This window comes from Barbus barbus, assembly GCF_936440315.1.
Source record: "Barbus barbus genome assembly, chromosome: 24".
Taxonomy (NCBI): Eukaryota; Metazoa; Chordata; class Actinopteri; order Cypriniformes; family Cyprinidae; genus Barbus; species Barbus barbus.
Genome location: NC_136752.1, coordinates 30,620,680 through 30,640,091, shown reverse-complemented (window position 1 = coordinate 30,640,091; position 19,412 = coordinate 30,620,680). Strand labels below are relative to the sequence as shown.

Sequence of the window (19,412 nt, the reverse complement as noted above, 5' to 3'; positions counted from 1 at the left end):
TAGGACTATTCACTTCACTCACATGCAGGAATTATCCGCAATGATTTTCACTGTTTTACCTGTATTTTGAATTGTGTTATATATATATATATATCCTACACACACACACACACACATATATATATCCTACACACACACACACACACATATATATATCCTACACACACACACACATATATATATCCTATACACACACACACATATATCCTACACACACACACACATATATATATATCCTATACACACACACACACACATATATATATCCTATACACACACACACATATATCCTACACACACACACACATATATATATCCTATACACACACACACATATATCCTACACACACACACACACATATATATATATCCTATACACACACACACATATATCCTATACACACACACACATATATCCTACACACACACACACACATATATCCTACACACACACACACATATATATATCCTATACACACACACACATATATCCTACACACACACACACATATATATATATCCTATACACACACACATATATATATATCCTATACACACACACACATATATCCTACACACACACACACACACACATATATATATATCCTATACACACACACACACACACATATATCCTACACACACACACACACACACATATATATATCCTACACACACACACCCACACACATATATATATCCTACACACACACACACACACACACATATATATATCCTATACACACACACACATATATATATATCCTATACACACACACACATATATCCTACACACACACACACATATATATATCCTACACACACACACACACACACATATATATATCCTACACACACACACACACACATATATATATCCTATACACACACACACATATATCCTATACACACACACACATATATCCTACACACACACACACATATATCCTACACACACACACAGACACACACACATATATATATCCTAAACACACACACACACACACACACACATATATATATCCTAAACACACACACACACACACACACACACACATATATCCTACACACACACACACACACACACACACACACACACACACATATATCCTACACACACACACACACACACACACGTATATATATTGTACATTTCACAAATAATTACTAAGAATAATTTTTGGAAAAAAAAACATGTGGAAAGAATTTTCACGCATAAATAGTTTGTTAGTAAATTTCACAAATAATTGCAAAAGATAATTTTATTTTAAATATGGTGTACAAAACATTTGAAGTAACCTGGTGTAGAAAAATAATTCACTCAAAAATTGCTAGTAAATTTCACAAAGAATTACAAAGAATTAAAATATATAAATGGTGCAGAAAAAAATCACTCAAATTATAGTAAGTTTCATAAAGAAATTGTAAACATTTTCTAAATTGTAAAAAACAAAAATGTTTAAAGAAGCAATTTCAATATAATAATAATTTCAATAATACTATAATAAAACGATATTATATAAATATATGTATATATAATAATAATAATAATAGTAAAGCAGGTTATTTATGCAGTGAGTCATATTTTAAACTCGTTAATATCTTCATCATAAACTAATCTGTCGTTCAGATAACAAACCCCCTCCGCTGCTGATCTCCGGTGTTTCCGGTGTGACGGAGCGGCAGAAGCGGTGAGTCAGCGCGCGGCGCGGCGGACGGAACATGGCAACCGAAGCGCCGCTGCCGGTGACCGGAGAACGGCCCCGTTCCCTGTGAGATGGACAAGAAGAGCTCGACACGGCGACAAACACACGAGAAAACGCCTCGCACTCCGATCGGTTCTGTCGCATTCCCCCCGCGATCATCACCGGAGATCCAGCTATAAACACTGCCGTTCACCGACACACTGCGCTGACGGTACTCCGTCTGTAACGACACCGATCACGAGGAAGAGGGAACATGAGGTAAGCGCGACCGTTATTATTATTAACGGCGGGAAGATGCGCGCGGTTTGGGGATTAACGCGCCATTTATGAGAGTTATTGGTGAAAACGGTCTTGACGCATCGCTCCTGTCAGCGGTGACGCGACGCATTCACCGCGCAGTGTCCTGTGTTGATGAGCGTCGCGGCTCACAGGGACGCGTTGCTCGTGATTGTGTGGAAACGGAGCGAAAGAAGAAGCGCGCGTTAATGAAGACGCGATGATGTGTCACGGAGGGCGTGGTCAGCGCTGCTGTTGTCATGGTACCCGCAGCTGTACGCGTCCTGATTGGTCAAGGTGATCGATGCGGTGATGCTGTTATTATTGTTATTAAATGTACATCACTTTCAGACGCATAGAAAACACTCATAACATTACTATAGTTAGCATAATAATAGTAATACATATTACATTTTTTTTATTTAATTGTTGTTGTGCCTGCGTTTGATTACCACTACTTTTGTTCATCAATTTTATTACTTATGACATAAGTCCAGATAAATTAAAAGAGAAAATAAAATCATTCAAAATAAATAAAGCATTTGAATAAAAAGCAATAATTATGTTTTATGAGTTCAATCGATTAGACATGCTTTGGAGTGAATTTGGGAACAGTGAAGAAAAATAAAACAAATGGCATTGGGCCCTAAAAATGAATTCTTTGTTAAACTTCTAATACATTTTTTTGTCAAATTATATAAGTTTATGGTTTCAATTAACTAGAATTTGATTACTAAAATTTAATTTAACCATTAAAACTGAAGAAAAAAACGAATTGAGTATTTTATATTTTAGAGCTTGGCTTTGATTTGTATATATTTTCTTTTCAAATATATATATGTAATTTGTTTATTTATTATATATTATATTTAAAATTGTATATGTCTAATTTTTTTAATGATTTTTACTCAATTTCTTCCATTATATTATTTTAGCGCTTGGCTTTTAGGATTGGTATATATCTTCTTTTCCAGGTAATCACACTTTAATAAATAAATAAATAACCCTAGTTTTCCAAGTGAATGTTGCTTCTTCAAGGCCAGTTGTTTGGGAGTGAGTTGAAATAAGAAGTGTCTTGATTTGAGCTGTTTGGCTTGATTTCATGCTGCGTGTGTCTTGTTTGAATCCTTCTCAGTGGTTTTGAGCTGATCTAGAACTCATATCTGTAGTATACTCCGTGTGGTCAGGTCAGAGGTCATCATCCGGTTTCCTAAACTGAATCTACAGTGTGAGAGAGAGTCAGATTGGACTGGTCTGTCTGCAGATGAACTGAGAGCATTACTGAGTTCCTTCAGACCTGAATGACTTTAGTCTGTCGATCACAAACATGATGTTGAGCGTTTGATTTGTCTGTACAGGGAAACTCATTCAGGTTTGAACAACATGAGTTTGAGTAAATGATGATTTTTCGGGGAACAATCCATGTAATTCTAAGAAATGAGTGCCGTTCATGGTATTTTTAGTTAAACTCTTTAGGATTCAGGTGAAGGAGACTCCTGAAGCGGCTGTTTGTGGGTAGTTTGGTGGGACTCAGATTGATGCTTGATGTTCGTTACGCTTCAGCACACTGCCTGCTGCTAATAATAGAGTCTGGAGCCTGTCAGGTTAGTAATAATTATATAACAGACTCAGACACAGAACACGCAACATCTCTAAATCCCTGGTATCCCTTCGGCAGATACTCTTCAGATTTTGGGAGCCCGAAAATTTATTTAACTAGGCCAACTAAAAAAAGACCATAAATGTCAATCAAAAACATTTTCAATAAACAAATATCAAGGAAAGAGTTTATTTGACTATTTACAGGGTATCTGCAGAATTCTTAAAAAATCAATTTAAGGCAATTTCTGACTGAGCTGCAGTAAAACGAGCAGCGTATGAGTGGAGCTGGACAATATCTGCGGTAACACTGAGCCTTAAAATGACAGGATTTACGACTCAGATACAGGTTTCACAAACACAACAATCTTATAAAAAGGTTTTATGAAAACAGATAAGTCAAACATATGAATTATTATATTAATTTAAAACATAAATATTACTGTGTAAATTGTTTGGATTTTTAGAAGGCACCCCACATTAAAAAATACTATAGTAATTTATAATAAATACTGTAGTGTTTTTGAAGCGTGCTATAGTAAAGTGTATTATACTGTATATATTATAGGATTTACAACACTTTAATGAATGCTACAGCATACTGTAGTAACTATAGTGAACTGATAAACTGTGTACTTTACAGTTTACTGTAGTAAAAGCTAAAGAATACTAGTGTATTGTAGTATAGTTGTAGAAAACAGTACAGTATTGGGTAAAGTCGTTTGTTTGTATTACTATAGTTGTTATGTTACCACAGCAAATTAAAGGACTTTACTATAGTATGGTTCAAAAACACTATAGTATTTATTTACTATGAATTACTCTAGTATTGTTTCATGTGGGACATTAACTTCTTTCACATTTACAACTCTTATGTGTTTGCTGCGTAAAACATGGGTCGATCTAAACTTAAGAGAGGCTTGTTGACCCTGGACTGTTGTTGTGATTTGATGATGACTATTGTTATTGTTTTTTTTTTTTGTTTTTTTTTTCAAGCATTCAATAATAATAAAAAAAAGATAGGCTTTTTGTAAATGCAAATTGATTCTGTGCCATGAGGTAAAGCAGAAATAAAGTGGTTCTCCCGTGACGCTCATAAACACGGCTTCATCAGGCGTTTTATAGACCAGATTAAATGAAAATGTCAACGATATGTTTCTGAGGACAGTCGGTTCCCTTCAGAGATATATTCACAAAGACATCCGTGCCTTGTTTTGACTTTAAAACGCGCAGCGCTCATATTTAGTCAATGACATCATTGCCTTTTGAAGTTTCCAGCCGTATCGCGATTCTTGCCTTTCCACTCCCAACTGTAAGACCTCTTGAAATTACAATCAAGACTTTTCTTATACCATTTAACGCATTTAAAACTTTTTAAGGCCTTAAACTCCCTGCCCTGTATTTAAGGCCCGTCGGGCAGGACAGTGATACATTTTGGTAGCCTGCCTGGAAAACACAATAGCCCCGGGACGTCAGTGAGTGAGTGTGTGTGTGTGTGTGTGTGTGTGTCTGTCTGTCTGTCCATCCATATGTATGTCTATCTGATTATATACATTAAATATATTTGTTTTTCTATCTGTCTGTCTATAAATCTGTTTCTTTTGTATTATTTCTAGTCAGCTGTTTTATGAAATCAATCTATCATTACAGTAATTGTGTCAGTGTGTCATCTGGTGCACCGCAGTCTCTCTCTCTCTCTAAACTAGTCCTCTGTTAGATGTTGTGTGGATGTTTAACAGAAAACTAGTTAGTGTTTCAGAGCATTCAGATCAAGCTTCATTTCCCCTTTAATTCAGCCATAATCAGTTTGCAGCCTTTTCACTGTGATTATGATTTCCATCCCACTAGAGCGAGAGAGAGAGAGAGAGAGAGAGAGAGAGAGAGAGAGAGAGAGAGAGCGAGCATCAGAGTGAGTGGGGAGGGGCTGATGAGAGGATACTCACTGGAGAGCAGTGGGAGGAGCCTCGTAATCCTCTCAGCCAATGGTGCGGTGGCGAGGCGGAGTCAGTTGGCCTCTGCATCACACAGCATCCCTTCATTGAGTTCCAGCGCTCCATCTCTGCTGCTGTCACAGACAAAGGATGACATCAGCACCGCTTCATTGAGAAACACTCATATTCATATTCACACGCACAGCTCCTCCCGGCTTTGTTGGGATTTTATCAGAAGAGGAACGCTCATGAAATGCTCATGTGAGGCGACTGAGATGCTCTTTCTGAAGCGTTAGCAGCGAGAGAGGAGGAAGAGGACGAGGAAGAGGAAGAGGGGGAGGGGAGCCGAGCCGCAGAGAGAGAGAGAAGCAGGAGTCCAGAAGCACCTGTTCCTCTGCTATGATCATGGATATTAACGTCCCATCTCACCGCTTCTACTTCCCGCAGATCTACTGCGAGCCCGGCGTGCCGCTCACTGACATCAAGAGCAGGTACGTTCCTCCTCATCTCCGAAACGTGAATCCTGATGGAGCAGTGAAACCGGAAAACGTACGGACGAAGGCCTGATTTACAGCTTCACATGGATCCTCTTTTGTTCTCGTGATCTCAGAGCCTGGAGGAGACACGCTGTTACCATGGAAGCGGTTTAGTGCTGATGCGTGTGTGTGTGTGTGTGTGTGTGTTTGTGGGAGAACTAATGGATGGACGGAGTACTCTTACACATCATTCCTGTGGTTTTGGTCTGCTAATCAGATTTGACCTCTCCACTGGTCAGGAACCGGTGTAATGTCCAGCTGATAATGAGCTTGACTCTCGTACACACTGCAAAAAAATGATTCTCTTACTTAGTATTTTGTACTAGAAAACAAAACAAAAATACTAAGAAAATGATTTTTTTTGCCATTCACTGACAAGAACTTTGGTAAAAATAAAGGTGCTTCACGATGCCATAAAAGAACCGTTTCGTCTAAATGGTTCCATAAAGAACCTTTAACATCTGAAGAACCTTTCTGTTTCACAAAAGCTTGTTTGTGGCGAGAGAAGGTTCTTCAGATTATAAAAAAGGTAAGAAAGAGCTGGTCCTTTGACTGAATGGTTCTGTGGAACCAAGAATGGTTTCCTCCAAAAAAGAACCTTTTAAGCACCTTTATTTTTAGGAGTGTGTAGAAAACATTTCCACGAAGAAACAACACTAAATGTCACAATTATCACAACGACATTCAAGTAACATTAAATGAAACATGAAATATTGAAGTAGAAAGATTGAAAAAGGATTTTCTTGTACTCCAGTAATCTTTGAATTGATCTTTTTTACAGAGTAAGACCTGTCATATACAAACATTGTAAAACAGTGCTTGTTCTTCTGTTTCTTGTGAGTCGTCACCGTTGTTTGTATAGTGTTTTAGACAATACAGTTAGTTTCAAAGCGTTTCCACAGCCATAAACAGGAGGACTTTTCTTTAGTTTGATGATTTCTGATGGTGACGAGCTTATGGACGCTTATTTCCACCACAGGATACTAATATAGAAACATTTTATCTCTTTTTTTGGCATTGCTGGGGACGTAACAGCAGACAACAGACATTTCATTGTTTGATCAAAATTATTGCTAGTGATAATTTAATTGTGTGTGATATTGATAGGATCATAAACTCTACAGCCTTGAGCATCATAACAAGCGATGACCGAAACTATAGTTTATGAAGAGCTCAAACTAAAGAGCTGTTTCCTGCTAGCTACAGACTCAAAATCTGTCTCTAAACCTCTGTTTTCTTTATTCAGAGTTGATCTAGACGAGTATATGGACACTATCCCAAGTTCTGTTCATCCTAAAGCTGTTAAAACTGCATCTCTATATTCATCTCATGTGTCCTCTTAAGGTGAAAATGTATTACTTTTTTCTCGTTAAACTTATGAAAATTTAGCTTGATTTACTCAAAAAAGAATAAAAGTAGACATGGTTACTATAGTTAAAACATGGTAACCACAAATAACCATAGTTTTGCTGCACTAACCGTAGTTTAACCGTAGTATTTGTAGTAAAATTGTGGTTAGTCCTATACAAAAATCATAGATTCTTTCTTTCTTTGTTTTTGTTTTTATAACTGTATGCCTACTGTCTTAATGGTTTTATGTTTTCTACTGTTTTCTAATGATTCACAACCCCGCACAGAAGTGCTGATCTGAATCAAATGATTCGTTCTCCGAGGATCCGAAGTCTCGAGATCAAACGATTCACCAAAGTCCCACTCTGAAGAATGATTTCAGATCAGGGCTGCGTTTCACTCCTCTTTTAGACACGCACTCGTGAACTCCTTCAGTCATGTGTACACGACTCTGTCAGCACTACTACTGATGAACTAGGTCAATGACATTCACTGAAATAAGAGATCAAAATACAATATCCATATTTCCGTTCCAGAGATAACATCAACACAAATCTAGGATCATATTCAGGTGAAGTGTTTACTGCTAACTAGTGAAACACTGCATTAATATGACGAGCTGCAGCTCAAAATACATGTTAGATGGAAACATTGTGCTTTATGATGGAGTTTGTAGCTTCATTCACTAGATTTGAAATAGTTTGAGCTGCAGTTCAGTAGAAATCAGCTGAAAGCAGCCAGTCTCTCATAACACTGAAGTGAATGTTTATGAGTATTGTCATAAATATTTGATAAATGATGCTCGTATGTTTCAAACCGTTCGGCTCTTATATATTCTTACTCCACACATGTATTAAATGTGTGCAGTTTTCTAGCATATTTGCTTAACTTCTCGGGTAATATCAATGGTGTGATCTATTTCAGATGGAGGTTACATACACATATATTTAATTTGATCAAAATTATTGCTAGGGACACTTTAGTAGTGGCTGATATCGGTAGGGACACGTCATAGCGTCATGTTTATGTCTCACAATTCTGAGTTTACATTTCACCACTTGCAGTTATGAGAAAAAGTCTAAATTACCTTTTTTATATTCATATTCTGTGGCAGAATCAGTCTTCCGTACCAGACTGAGGTTTGCTGTTTGTTGTAGCACATTGATTGTTTAGATGTCCAAATGTCCTCATGTAGGAGATGCTGTGGTTTAGATGTGGTGCTGATGCTGCAGACGCTACAGATCAGCTGCTGCTGTGATCAATAATGAGGTTATTAGTACAGTAGGACAGACAGATGATGCTTTAGCACTGCAGCGCTTCGGGACACTGACATACAGTCACCGATGACTGTTCTTAAAGAAACAGAGATGAGAATGAGCTGAAAATGCACCCACCGCTTCATAGCAGTGTCTCAGCAATGGATGCTCTGCAGTGAATGGGTGCCGTCAGAATGAGAGTCCAAACAGCTGATAAAAACATCACAATAATCCACACCACTCCAGTCCATCAGTTAACATCTGGAGAAGATAAAAGCTGAAACTAATTCCCATTCACTGCAGAGCATCCATTGCTGAGACACTGATGCAGAGACACATTTATACAAACCTGATGAAGAAACACACTCATGCTGATCTCCTAATAAGCACATTTACAGGTAATGTTCATGTTTAGATGAACGTTTCCTTTAAAATCCTTAGAGGAATAAAAATAACAGAGCTGTAAAATCAAAGGTTTCATTCCATAATTTGCCTATTTCAAGATATTCGTTGATAAAAATGTAGGTCAGTGAATTGAAAGAGTAGATACAGTCAGAAGAGAGACACAGGCAGTGATGCTGCAAGCTTTGGGCTGCATCCCAAAGGCTTCTGGGTACCATGGAGACATGAGGCTGCTCAGCATCCCATAGACACACTAGCCAGATCACCATGGCAACCACATCACAGCTCGTGTCTCCTCTGATATAGAGTGACAGACTCAACAAACATAACGTGTGTGAGTGTGTGTGACTGACTGTGTGTGTGTGTGTAAGTGTGTGTGTGCATGCGTGCGTGTGTGAGTGTGTGTGACTGACTGTGTGTGTGTGTGTGTGTGTGTGCGTGCGTGTGTGAGTGTGTGTGACTGACTGTGTGTGTGTGTGTGTGTGTGTGTGTGACTGACTGTGTGTGTGAGTGTGTGTGACTGACTGTGTGTGTGTGTGTGTGTGTGTGTGACTGACTGTGTGTGTGTGTGTGTGTGTGTGTGTGTGTGTGTGTGTGTAAGTGTGTGAGTGTGTGTGACTGACTGTGTGTGTGTGTGTGTGTGTGTGTAAGTGTGTGAGTGTGTGTGACTGACTGTGTGTGTGTGTGTGTGTGTGTGTGTGTGTGTGTGTGTGTGTGTGTGTGTGTGAGTGTGTGTGACTGACTGTGTGTGTGTGTGTGTGTGTGTGTGTGTGTGTGTGTGTGTGACTGACTGTGTGTGTGTGTGTGTGTGTGTGTGTGTGTGTGTAAGTGTGTGTGTGACTGACTGTGTGTGTGTGTGACTGACTGTGTGTGTGTGTGTGTGTGTGTTATGCTGTGTGGAGCTGACAGGGTAATTCCTGCTGTTCCATGATTTAATCCTCAGCAGAGAGCAGGTGCTCAGAGTCAGACGTCACTGGAGAATCAGTCTATCATTCATTTGACCTGCTTTCTTTGCAGATTCCAATGTGTTTCATGTAAAACACCAGTTCTGCCATGGAATAAAAAAAACTAACTAAAAAAGGTCATTTTAATCTCACAATTCAGCCTTTTTTTTGAGAACTGAGACATATAAAATTAGAATTGTGATATAAAGTCAGAAATTGCCAGTTTCTATTTCATTTATAAACAGATGTAACAGCTTTAAAGCCGATAAACGAGGTATTAAATAATTTTCTGTTTAGATTCATCCCTAGAGATTATGACAAGAGCTGAGCAGATTTAGTTTAAACCAGATTCTGTTTCATTCTTATGGAGAATAAATGAGGTGCAATCCTGCGAAACAACACAGAGAACCAGGTTAAACCAGCAGTGAGTTCTGGCTTGGGTCTGTGGTTTATCCCGATTCATGGGTCAATTAAGTCACGTTTATTTCTATAACGCTTTATACAGATTATTATGGAAGCCTGTTTTCACCATGAGATGAAAATATGAATAATTATGTTAATAAATAAGTTCATAATTACAACTTTTTGTCTCACAATTCAAACTTTTTTCTCAAAATTCGAAATTGCAAGGTATAAACTAAATTATTAATTACATCTCACAAGTCTGTTTTTGTTTTGTTTTATATAGTTTAGTTTCCACCATGGAATAAAAAAGAAAAAAAGGGAAATTGCTACTCACACAATTCTGATCCCCCTCCTCTATTCTGAGCTTATATCTCCAGAACTGCAAGGAAAAGACAGAATTATGAGATATGACGTGATCAGCTGTAGGACACTGTTGAGAGATGCTGAGCTTCTGCTGTGAATATGACAGGAACAGCTGAGGTATTAACTGTCATCACAGCTCTGTATTTACAGTAAATCCTGATGATGAGCCGTTCTGTATTCAGGCCAGTCAAATGTTTCTGCATGAGAGCGGGGAAACTGATCAGTTCTCTGTGGTTCTGGATTTTTCTCCAAACCAAAACTATGTTTTCTGCTTATGTAACGGCCAGATTCATATTCTGTCTCTCTGTTGCTCGTTCATTAAGTGTGTCAGGACTGCTTTCTTTGGCTGTAGACAAGCGTCTCAGACGGGTTTCAGCTGAATCTCAATGTCTGATGGGTTTATGTGCTGTGATTTTCACCTGGAGGAGGATAAAACAGGTGAAAATTACACTTTTATTTAGATTTCATTTACAGTTTTTTACTATAATTTTTGCACTAATAACAGAACCTTCATGTCATTTTTCAAAACTCTAGACACATAATTCACAACATTTTCCAACACTTTTTCCAAATGCTTGGATATAATACACATAAACGGAAGATCTTTTGTTCATTGAAGTAAAATCACTGGTTCAAAATACTTAACATCAAATTATAACTATTTCAAAACAACTCCCACATTACATCTGAACTGAGTGTCTATTCATTTCATTACAACGATCTAACTATCACAACTGCTCAAAGTGCTACGTAACTGTTGCATTACTCTTGAAGCATAGTTTTATGGAAAATTATGAACAGCATTACGAAAGTGAAGCAACTGAGGACTGAGTGTGTTCAGATATGATCAGTTTCAAGATGCCTGTTGTTGGGAGAAAAACAAATTCTATATCATTGTTATCAGTTTTTGTTTTTCCTGCAGTGAAACCATTCATTTTTTTGGATGAAGCAGGCTTTAACCTGGCCAAGAGATGGAGGAGAGGTTGAGAGCGGCTCAGAATGATGTTCGCTGGGGGCCCGATCACCCCCCACTGAATGTGATTTTGAGGGGCCCCACACTGAGAGCAATCACGGTTTCAGTTTATCACCTTGTATTTACCCCACACTGCCCTCTCCTTACTGTAACCCGACTGAGGAGTTTTTCTCCTCACAAACAATCTGTCTTCTCCAGGCCGTAGATGACGTCACAGGAGACCGATGCCAGGCCTGGATTTGCCACACCAGAAGATTGTTTTCCCAAGCTGTTTAACTAATGAAATCATCCGTTCTGATGTGGATGAGAACCTGTGGCCAAATCCACAAGACAGGGTTGATAAAAGCACAGAAGAGCAGCGAGGAACACTCCAGCTGACATTTTACTCTAAGCTAATGTCGTTTTTGCTAATCTAATTTTTTCTTATTTAAAGTTTTTTGAAAAACCTGTTGTGTTGAGTATTTCATCAATAATTTTCAAATGTTTAATGATTTTAATGTCGGTAATAATTTCACCAACGCATCTGATATTCTCTCCTAGTTTCCATGTTCACTTACGAAAGTTAGCCATGGTTTTAACACAAATAAAAAAACAAAAAAGAAATCATGCTTCTTGTAACCATGGTAACCGCAAATTAACCACGGTTTTGTTACTTCAAATAAAGTATTACAGTTTTGTACGATTGCTTAGGCACGATTTTAAAAACAAGGCTGAACGCTACACACAGTTCACACATCTGCACACACAAGCAGAACATCTCAGATCTTCTGCAAAATGAAACACTTTATTCAAAACTTTACAATAATTGAACAAACCCCAGTTTCAGTAGCGTATGATACACACATGGTTCAGACAGTCAGATTCCTCACTGCTGTGCTCAAGATTAAACACTTGTTACATTTCTACCTCTCTAATACAGTCTGGGTTTGATTTTTTTATTTATTTTTATTTTTTGAGATATTAAAGAACATGAATTGACCAAACACAATACACAATACAAAACACATTGCACACTGATATTTATTTATATCAGTAAATATATATTTATATTATATTATATGTATTTATTTCTCACCACATTGTAAAATCCTTCAGTACATCATTGCAATTAGGCTGAAAATCAGAACATATTCTAATTACAATATAGTATATAAACTTTTTTGAGACAAAAACACCTTCTCATCATCTCTTCGTATAGCTGGATATGGCCACTTCATCCACATTACAGGCAATGTCCAGGCAAAGACTCTTCTTGAATGGTGACTCCATCCTTACACAGACTCTGCATCTGTTACAGTAGGTCACAGGCCTCCTCCATAGCTTCAGTAGGGTCAGAGGTCATAAACCTTCCACTGTCATGCAGAAGGGAAAAGGAAAGGAAGGGAGAGTGTTGTGGGAGGTACTGGAATAATGAACCTACTGTAGTCTGTCCAATACTTAGTCTGTCTAAAAACATGATGTGGTCGGTGTTGTAAGGAGCTGTTTTGTCATGAAGACCTCATTCTGCACATAATGGGATGTTACCACCATGTTGACCCGGGACATTCAAAACAGCCCTGTGGCCAAAGATGTTTCTTCTTACAGTATTCCTCTTCCTCTTACTGCAACACTGCCTTTCATTTTTGTTGAATACAAAAATTGCCCTGTTGCCTTTTTATAGTGCTTACTGATTGTTGAGTTTACAGCTAAGTGTCTGCACACCTGACGGCCGTGTTTGATCAAATGGGTTATAGGGGTGGTGTTTTTGAAAGCAGTGCCTTGAAATGGCAAAGAAGTGACATTATGTTAGATTTCTGTGTCTAATGTAGAGAAGTGTGTTTAGTGTTTTGCAAAAAGTGTGCGGCTGAGAATGTGCTTATTGTGCAGATTTGGCCTGAGGTAGTGTTCCTCGAGTGTAAGGTTTCACTAACTGGGTGTTATTTCTCATTAGTGCGTAAGCAATCGTAAAAAACTGTAAGATAATATTTTTTTGTGGTTATAAAAAAAAACCTAAGCCAACAACAGCCTTTAAAATTACTTCAAATGTAATTACAAACCATCAAATTTTAACCATTAAAACCATTAAAAAATGATTTTCTGCAGTGTGTTTTGGGACATATTCCATTAGGATTTATTGGTTTTAACAAGCCATCAATAGAAGGTGACCAATTACCAGTTGAGACCAACAGGGTCCATTACTGTTTCCATTAAAACCAATACAAGTCCCATTATAACCAGTAAAACCGTTATTTTGTAAAATACAGTTTTTGCCTATTGCTTGAACACTTTTTGCAAAACTTCGGCTCATTGGGTCAAAACTTTACACACAAGCACACAAGACACAACACTGGGAAATAAAGCATTCACATCTATGTCGAATTGAAACTCTATCAAAACCTAACAATCCTTTGTCAAAATGTCACTCTGATGACAAAATGATACACACTTGCATCATATGAGTACACTTTCAGATTAGCAGCAACACACTAGTGTACTTTATATAACACACCGCAGTCTGAGTTTTTATTCAGTTCATCAGTTAGCATTCTGTGAAGCTCAATGCAACACTTACAGTTTTTGTTCTGTTTTTTTTTCAACCAAAAATGAAAGTACTGAAAGGTTACAAATGACATCAACTCAATACTGCACATCACAGTACAGTACAGTAAATGCAGTAACGCAAAAATAAAACACAAAATACACTGCTGTAAATACAGAAAAACAGGCCAATTTTGCGTGGGTGGGAGTACAGATCCTGCCGTCTGTTTGGGTCCGGCCACAGGATCTCATCAACGTCACAAGCAATATTTTCTCCTGCTAAGCAACGGGGAAAATAACACCTTGTGTGCTGAATCCATCCATGGATTGACGTTACCTCAATGTCTCCACATGCCTCTTCCATTGCCTGTAGAAGAGGTGGTTGGCCGTCATATACGTGCCATCTCCAAGCAGAAAAAAAATCTTCTATAGGGTTTAGAAATGGCGAGTAGTGGGGGCAAGTATACAACTTCAAATTGATCATGTTTGGTGAACCAGTCCCGGATCAGAGTAGCCCAGTGGAAACTAACATTATCCCAGACAACAACAAACCTGGGCTGCTCTGATCTGTCCTGTACAACTGCATCATGAAGTGCATCGAGAAATGTTAGTATATGTTGTGTATTGTAGGGACCTCGTTTGGCATGATGGTGTAGTAGCCCTCGAAGGCTTATGACGGCACACAATGTGATGTTTCCCCCACACTGCCCCAGGACATGCACAATTACCCTTTGGCCAATTATATTACGACCCCGTCGTCTAGTTTTGCAGAGGTTGAAACCAACCTCATCAATGTAAATAAATTCACGAGGATGTGCAGCTGCATCCATGTCCAAGATTTTCTGCAACAAAAAAACACATAGCATTGGATGGCTGGCATTACTCAAAACACACAACTACAGTACTACACATAGAGACCCCCCCACACACCCCCACCCAACACACAAACACACAGGTACCTGTGTCCCTCTCTGCGTGTATCTATGTGGTACTGATACAATGGTACATATTCAGCCATTACTGTACTGGATTAGGTAAATACTGTATTGTAAATGTAAAGGACTGCAACACTTACCTGTACATAAGTCCTTTGACCCTGATACAGTTCCTCTCAAATGGGACCTTGTACAATTGCTTCAATCTGATTTTGTGCTTTACCAAGACACGTCTGATCGTGGTAATGCCTACTCGATTGATGTTGATGAATACTTGCCCATCTGCACGTATTTGTTCCCGTAGCTGGTGTTTGCTCGGACCATTTCCACAATGGCAAGTTCCTGCTGTTGGGTGAACAGGCGCTGCCGACCACCCCAGAAGGTCTCCTAATCATTCTGTAGAAAAATGCAACCACAAATTGTTATTGGTTTGGTTCTTTTTTACAGTACTGTATACTGTACGCAGTACTGTAACATCTCAATGGTACACGGCTATGTACTATACTGTACTGTATGTTCCACAAAACTACCATTTTTTGTTACAAAAGGAGCACTAGCCAACTTGCAATACAGTACATGTGATACAGTAATGTGATATGGTACAGTACTGTAAATACTGTAGATACAGTCTGGAGTGGAGAGTTGAAGACCAGTCTGAATGTCCTTATGATGGATGCAACTGTGAACCGGCTTAGATGTGGGTGGACTCTCTGCCCAGCTTCCCTCGTTGTCAGGCCATGAGTTATCACATGATCCACCAACGTTGCTCTAATATCATCTGAAATATTGTTCTGTGCATAGCTTCTTTGACCATGTTTTCAATCACCCAATGTGTTTTGTATTTTGAATAGATGTGTTTTCCCAATGAGATTTCATTTATGAACGAAGTGTCTTACGTATGAAATAGTGTGTAATGTGCAGGAGCAAGTGTGTTGCAGAACTGCAGCTGAAGTGCAAAGCAGCGCTCTTGTTTAAGGTATGGTTACACTGTGTTTAAGGTGCAGTAACAAAAGCTTCAAGTTGTGTTAGTTTGGTCTAAGCATGTGTCTATAGTGTTCAGGCACAAACTGTTATAGCCATAGGTAACTGTCTAGAGCTACACTTGTAATTAGTAAATAATACAGTGTAATTACAATTTATTTATTTATTTACTCTTATATTTAAAGTTCTATTTTGACCCCTGTAGTAGGTGTCTGTTTGTTTTTTTACTTCCATAATATTTAAGGGAGGGGGCACAACAAGACAATCCTGCTTAGGCACCCATTTGGCCAGCAGCGTGTGTGGGTGATCTAAAGTATGTTCCTATGATGTTTCATAATAAATTAGTATTATGAACCAATGCTTCTGCAAATGCAAGGCTTCTTTAAAGATGTGAACGCAAAATGCAAAGTTTTGACAGCCTGTGTTACAAATAATGATTGGTTTGAGGTTTGTGTCTAGAGTTTTGAAAAATTACATAAATGTTCTGTTAGTAGTGCAAAAATGATTGTAAAAAAAATTTAATGTGTGTGTGTGTCTGTGTTTGTGTGTGTGTTTGTGTGTTTGTGTCTGTGTGTGTGTGTTTGTGTGTGTGTTTGTGTGTTTGTGTCTGTGTGTGTGTGTTTGTGTGTGTGTGTGTCGAGAGTGAAGTCGTTCAGTCTGTCTGTCGACTCTGCAGGTACTTTTAAGTATGTTTATTATAGTATTTTTTATTGCTATTTATAATGCTATATTATAGTATTAGACATTTTTTTCATGCATCTGGACTAAAAATGCAGATTAATGATGTTTGTTAGATGATAACCGGATGGCAGTTGCTGAATTAAATATGCACTGCAGTCTGAAACACTTATAATTGCACACCGGCTGCATGCATAAATGTGATGAATGATGCATTCACAAATAAACTGTACGAGCCTCTGTAGTGATGCTCTGTGATTCTGACATTGACGTTCATGTGCATTCACTCAATCTGACAGGAAGTGAAGGTCACACGACTGTCAGCACTCTCAGCAGCTGTAGTGTAGTACAGCGTTTACTGCAGCATAGGCTAATTATATTTAGAATACAGTAATATATAACTGCTAATAAAGGAATAAATATCAAGGAGTAAATCAATTAAAATTTCTTTATTGGTGAAAAAAATAAATAAATAAAAAATTATGCAACTGGTCGACCAATGAGAATGTCAGTCGACCAAGACGGCTAAACGACTAAAGTTGACAGCCCTACAGTGCACCGAGTGTCAAAGTGTGTGTGTGAGAGTGTGTGAGTGTGTTTCTGCTCTAAACCTGCAGTGCATGCGTCTAAAGTCTCTTATGAAGTTCTCATTATTGCTGCGTTTTCCTCTGATCAGCAGGAATGCTCTTGAAAGCACAGCTTGTGAAATGATTTCCGCTGACAGGTTCTTCACTGATGGGTCATAGATGTTGCATTACACCGTGTCCTAACTACACGCGATGCGACAAGATTCCAGCGACAAACAATTTGGCTAGAGCAGTGGTTCTCAACCGGGGGGGGGCGCGAGTAGGCTACAGGATGGGAGGAAAAAAAAACTGAAAAAAAAAATTTGCACACTTTTTTTTATCACTAAACTACTGTCATAAAAAGTTATAATTTTGTATATACATAACTCCTGAATAAAAATTAAAATGTGTTTGGACTGATTTAAAAAAAAAGCGTTTTGAACAAATTTGATTGGTTTGTCGATAGTGAGCGCAAATGCAGGTGATAAGCGGTTTTATTAAGCGAGTCATTGAGTTGTTCATTCAAACGATTCGTTCAAACGGCCGATTCATCAAGAATGAGACAATGTTTGTGCATGTGTCATTGAATCTTTGACTCAACCGATTCGTGCAAAACACTGAATCATTCAAAACAGCATTGAGTGTTGCTGTGAGATGCGCTATGCTGTGATCTTTGTTTGGATTCATCGGATCTATTTTCGCTGCTAAAATAGACCAAAACAGTCATTATTTCATCAAAAATGTAAGTGACTTAATATTATTAACTTGTTTGTTGAACTGTCATATGAAATCAGTGTCACATTTTCAACCGTGAGGTGATGGTAAATTAAGTGATGGTCTGCAGTATGTCAATTTAGTTTATTTGTGTGTGCTGCGCTCATAGACTTTAGAAAACGGCGCTCATTTGTTTGATTTCTCCTCGAGAAGCTGCGCAAGCCTCAAAAGTTTAAGGTCCTCGCACCCTGACTGAGTCCGACACTGTCCTATTCGTGTTTTCATATTCGTCATTTGGTGGCTCTCAATTGTCAAAAACACCCCTCAAAATATTTGCTACGGATGCGAAGAATGGAGAAAATCGAACCATCCGAATTAATTTTTATGACGGACGGAAGTTGCAGAGGCTGCAAGTGTGACGGTCTTGCCTGGGTGGTCTGCACAGTGGAGACAGCGTGTGTAAATAGGGTTTCTCTGATTCAGTAAGAGAATAAACCATTTCCACAGCAATGCTTCGTTAACTCTGCTCTGTTTAATTTAAAACAGATCTTTTTTTAATTCTGTCACTTTGTGATCGTATAGTGTTTCAGTTGTAAATAGTTCAAATACAGATGACAAACTTTCAATTAATTATAAAATAACAAATCAATGAATGAAGATCCTCAATGAAATACAGAATACAATTAAACTCACAGAGATGGGGAAACATCCCCACCTAGCGGAGAACTTGAACAACTAATTTTGAATCAAACAATTTAACAAACATTTAACAACATACCTGCACAGTGGAGACAGCGTGTGTAAATAGGGTTTCTCTGATTCAGTAAGAGAATAAACCATTTCTACATAAAACACAAGACAGCACACAAATTGATTACAATTGAGTCTGGTAACAAACACATTATAACTCAATATTGAGCAACACACTCGACGCCAAACATGACTCAACAGAGTCCCAACATATTCATTAAAAGATACAGTCACAATAAAGCAAATATTTGTGTGCTTTGGACACTTATAAATGGTAATTCTGAGACCGTGAAAAACGTGCAACTTACCCACAGCAATGCTTCGTTAACTCTGCTGTGGGCGGTCCCTACTCCACACGCTAAATTATATCACGCACCACATAGATGGCGCTGTCCCCATTTATGCAATAATTTAACATACTTTTCCACTCCGTTACATGCACCCCCCTTAAATTATGCTAAACTGGGGAAGCGTCTGTATAGTAGTAAAGTTTCACAACACAAGAACCAGAGAAAAAAAGTAAAAGAAAA

At 38.2% G+C, this 19,412-nt stretch overlaps 1 protein-coding gene across 1 annotated transcript in view; it reads left to right on the top strand.

Moving 5' to 3' along the window:
• The first annotated feature begins 1,659 nt into the window (after positions 1-1,659).
• evlb (Enah/Vasp-like b) overlaps positions 1,660-19,412 on the top strand; it is a 46,269-nt gene continuing 28,516 nt past the window's right edge. Inside the window, exon 1 of the mRNA XM_079374884.1 lies at positions 1,660-1,964. Within this exon, the coding sequence (XP_079231010.1) occupies positions 1,960-1,964 (5 nt within the window). The 5' untranslated portion in view covers positions 1,660-1,959. The remainder of the gene's footprint in view (positions 1,965-19,412) is intronic.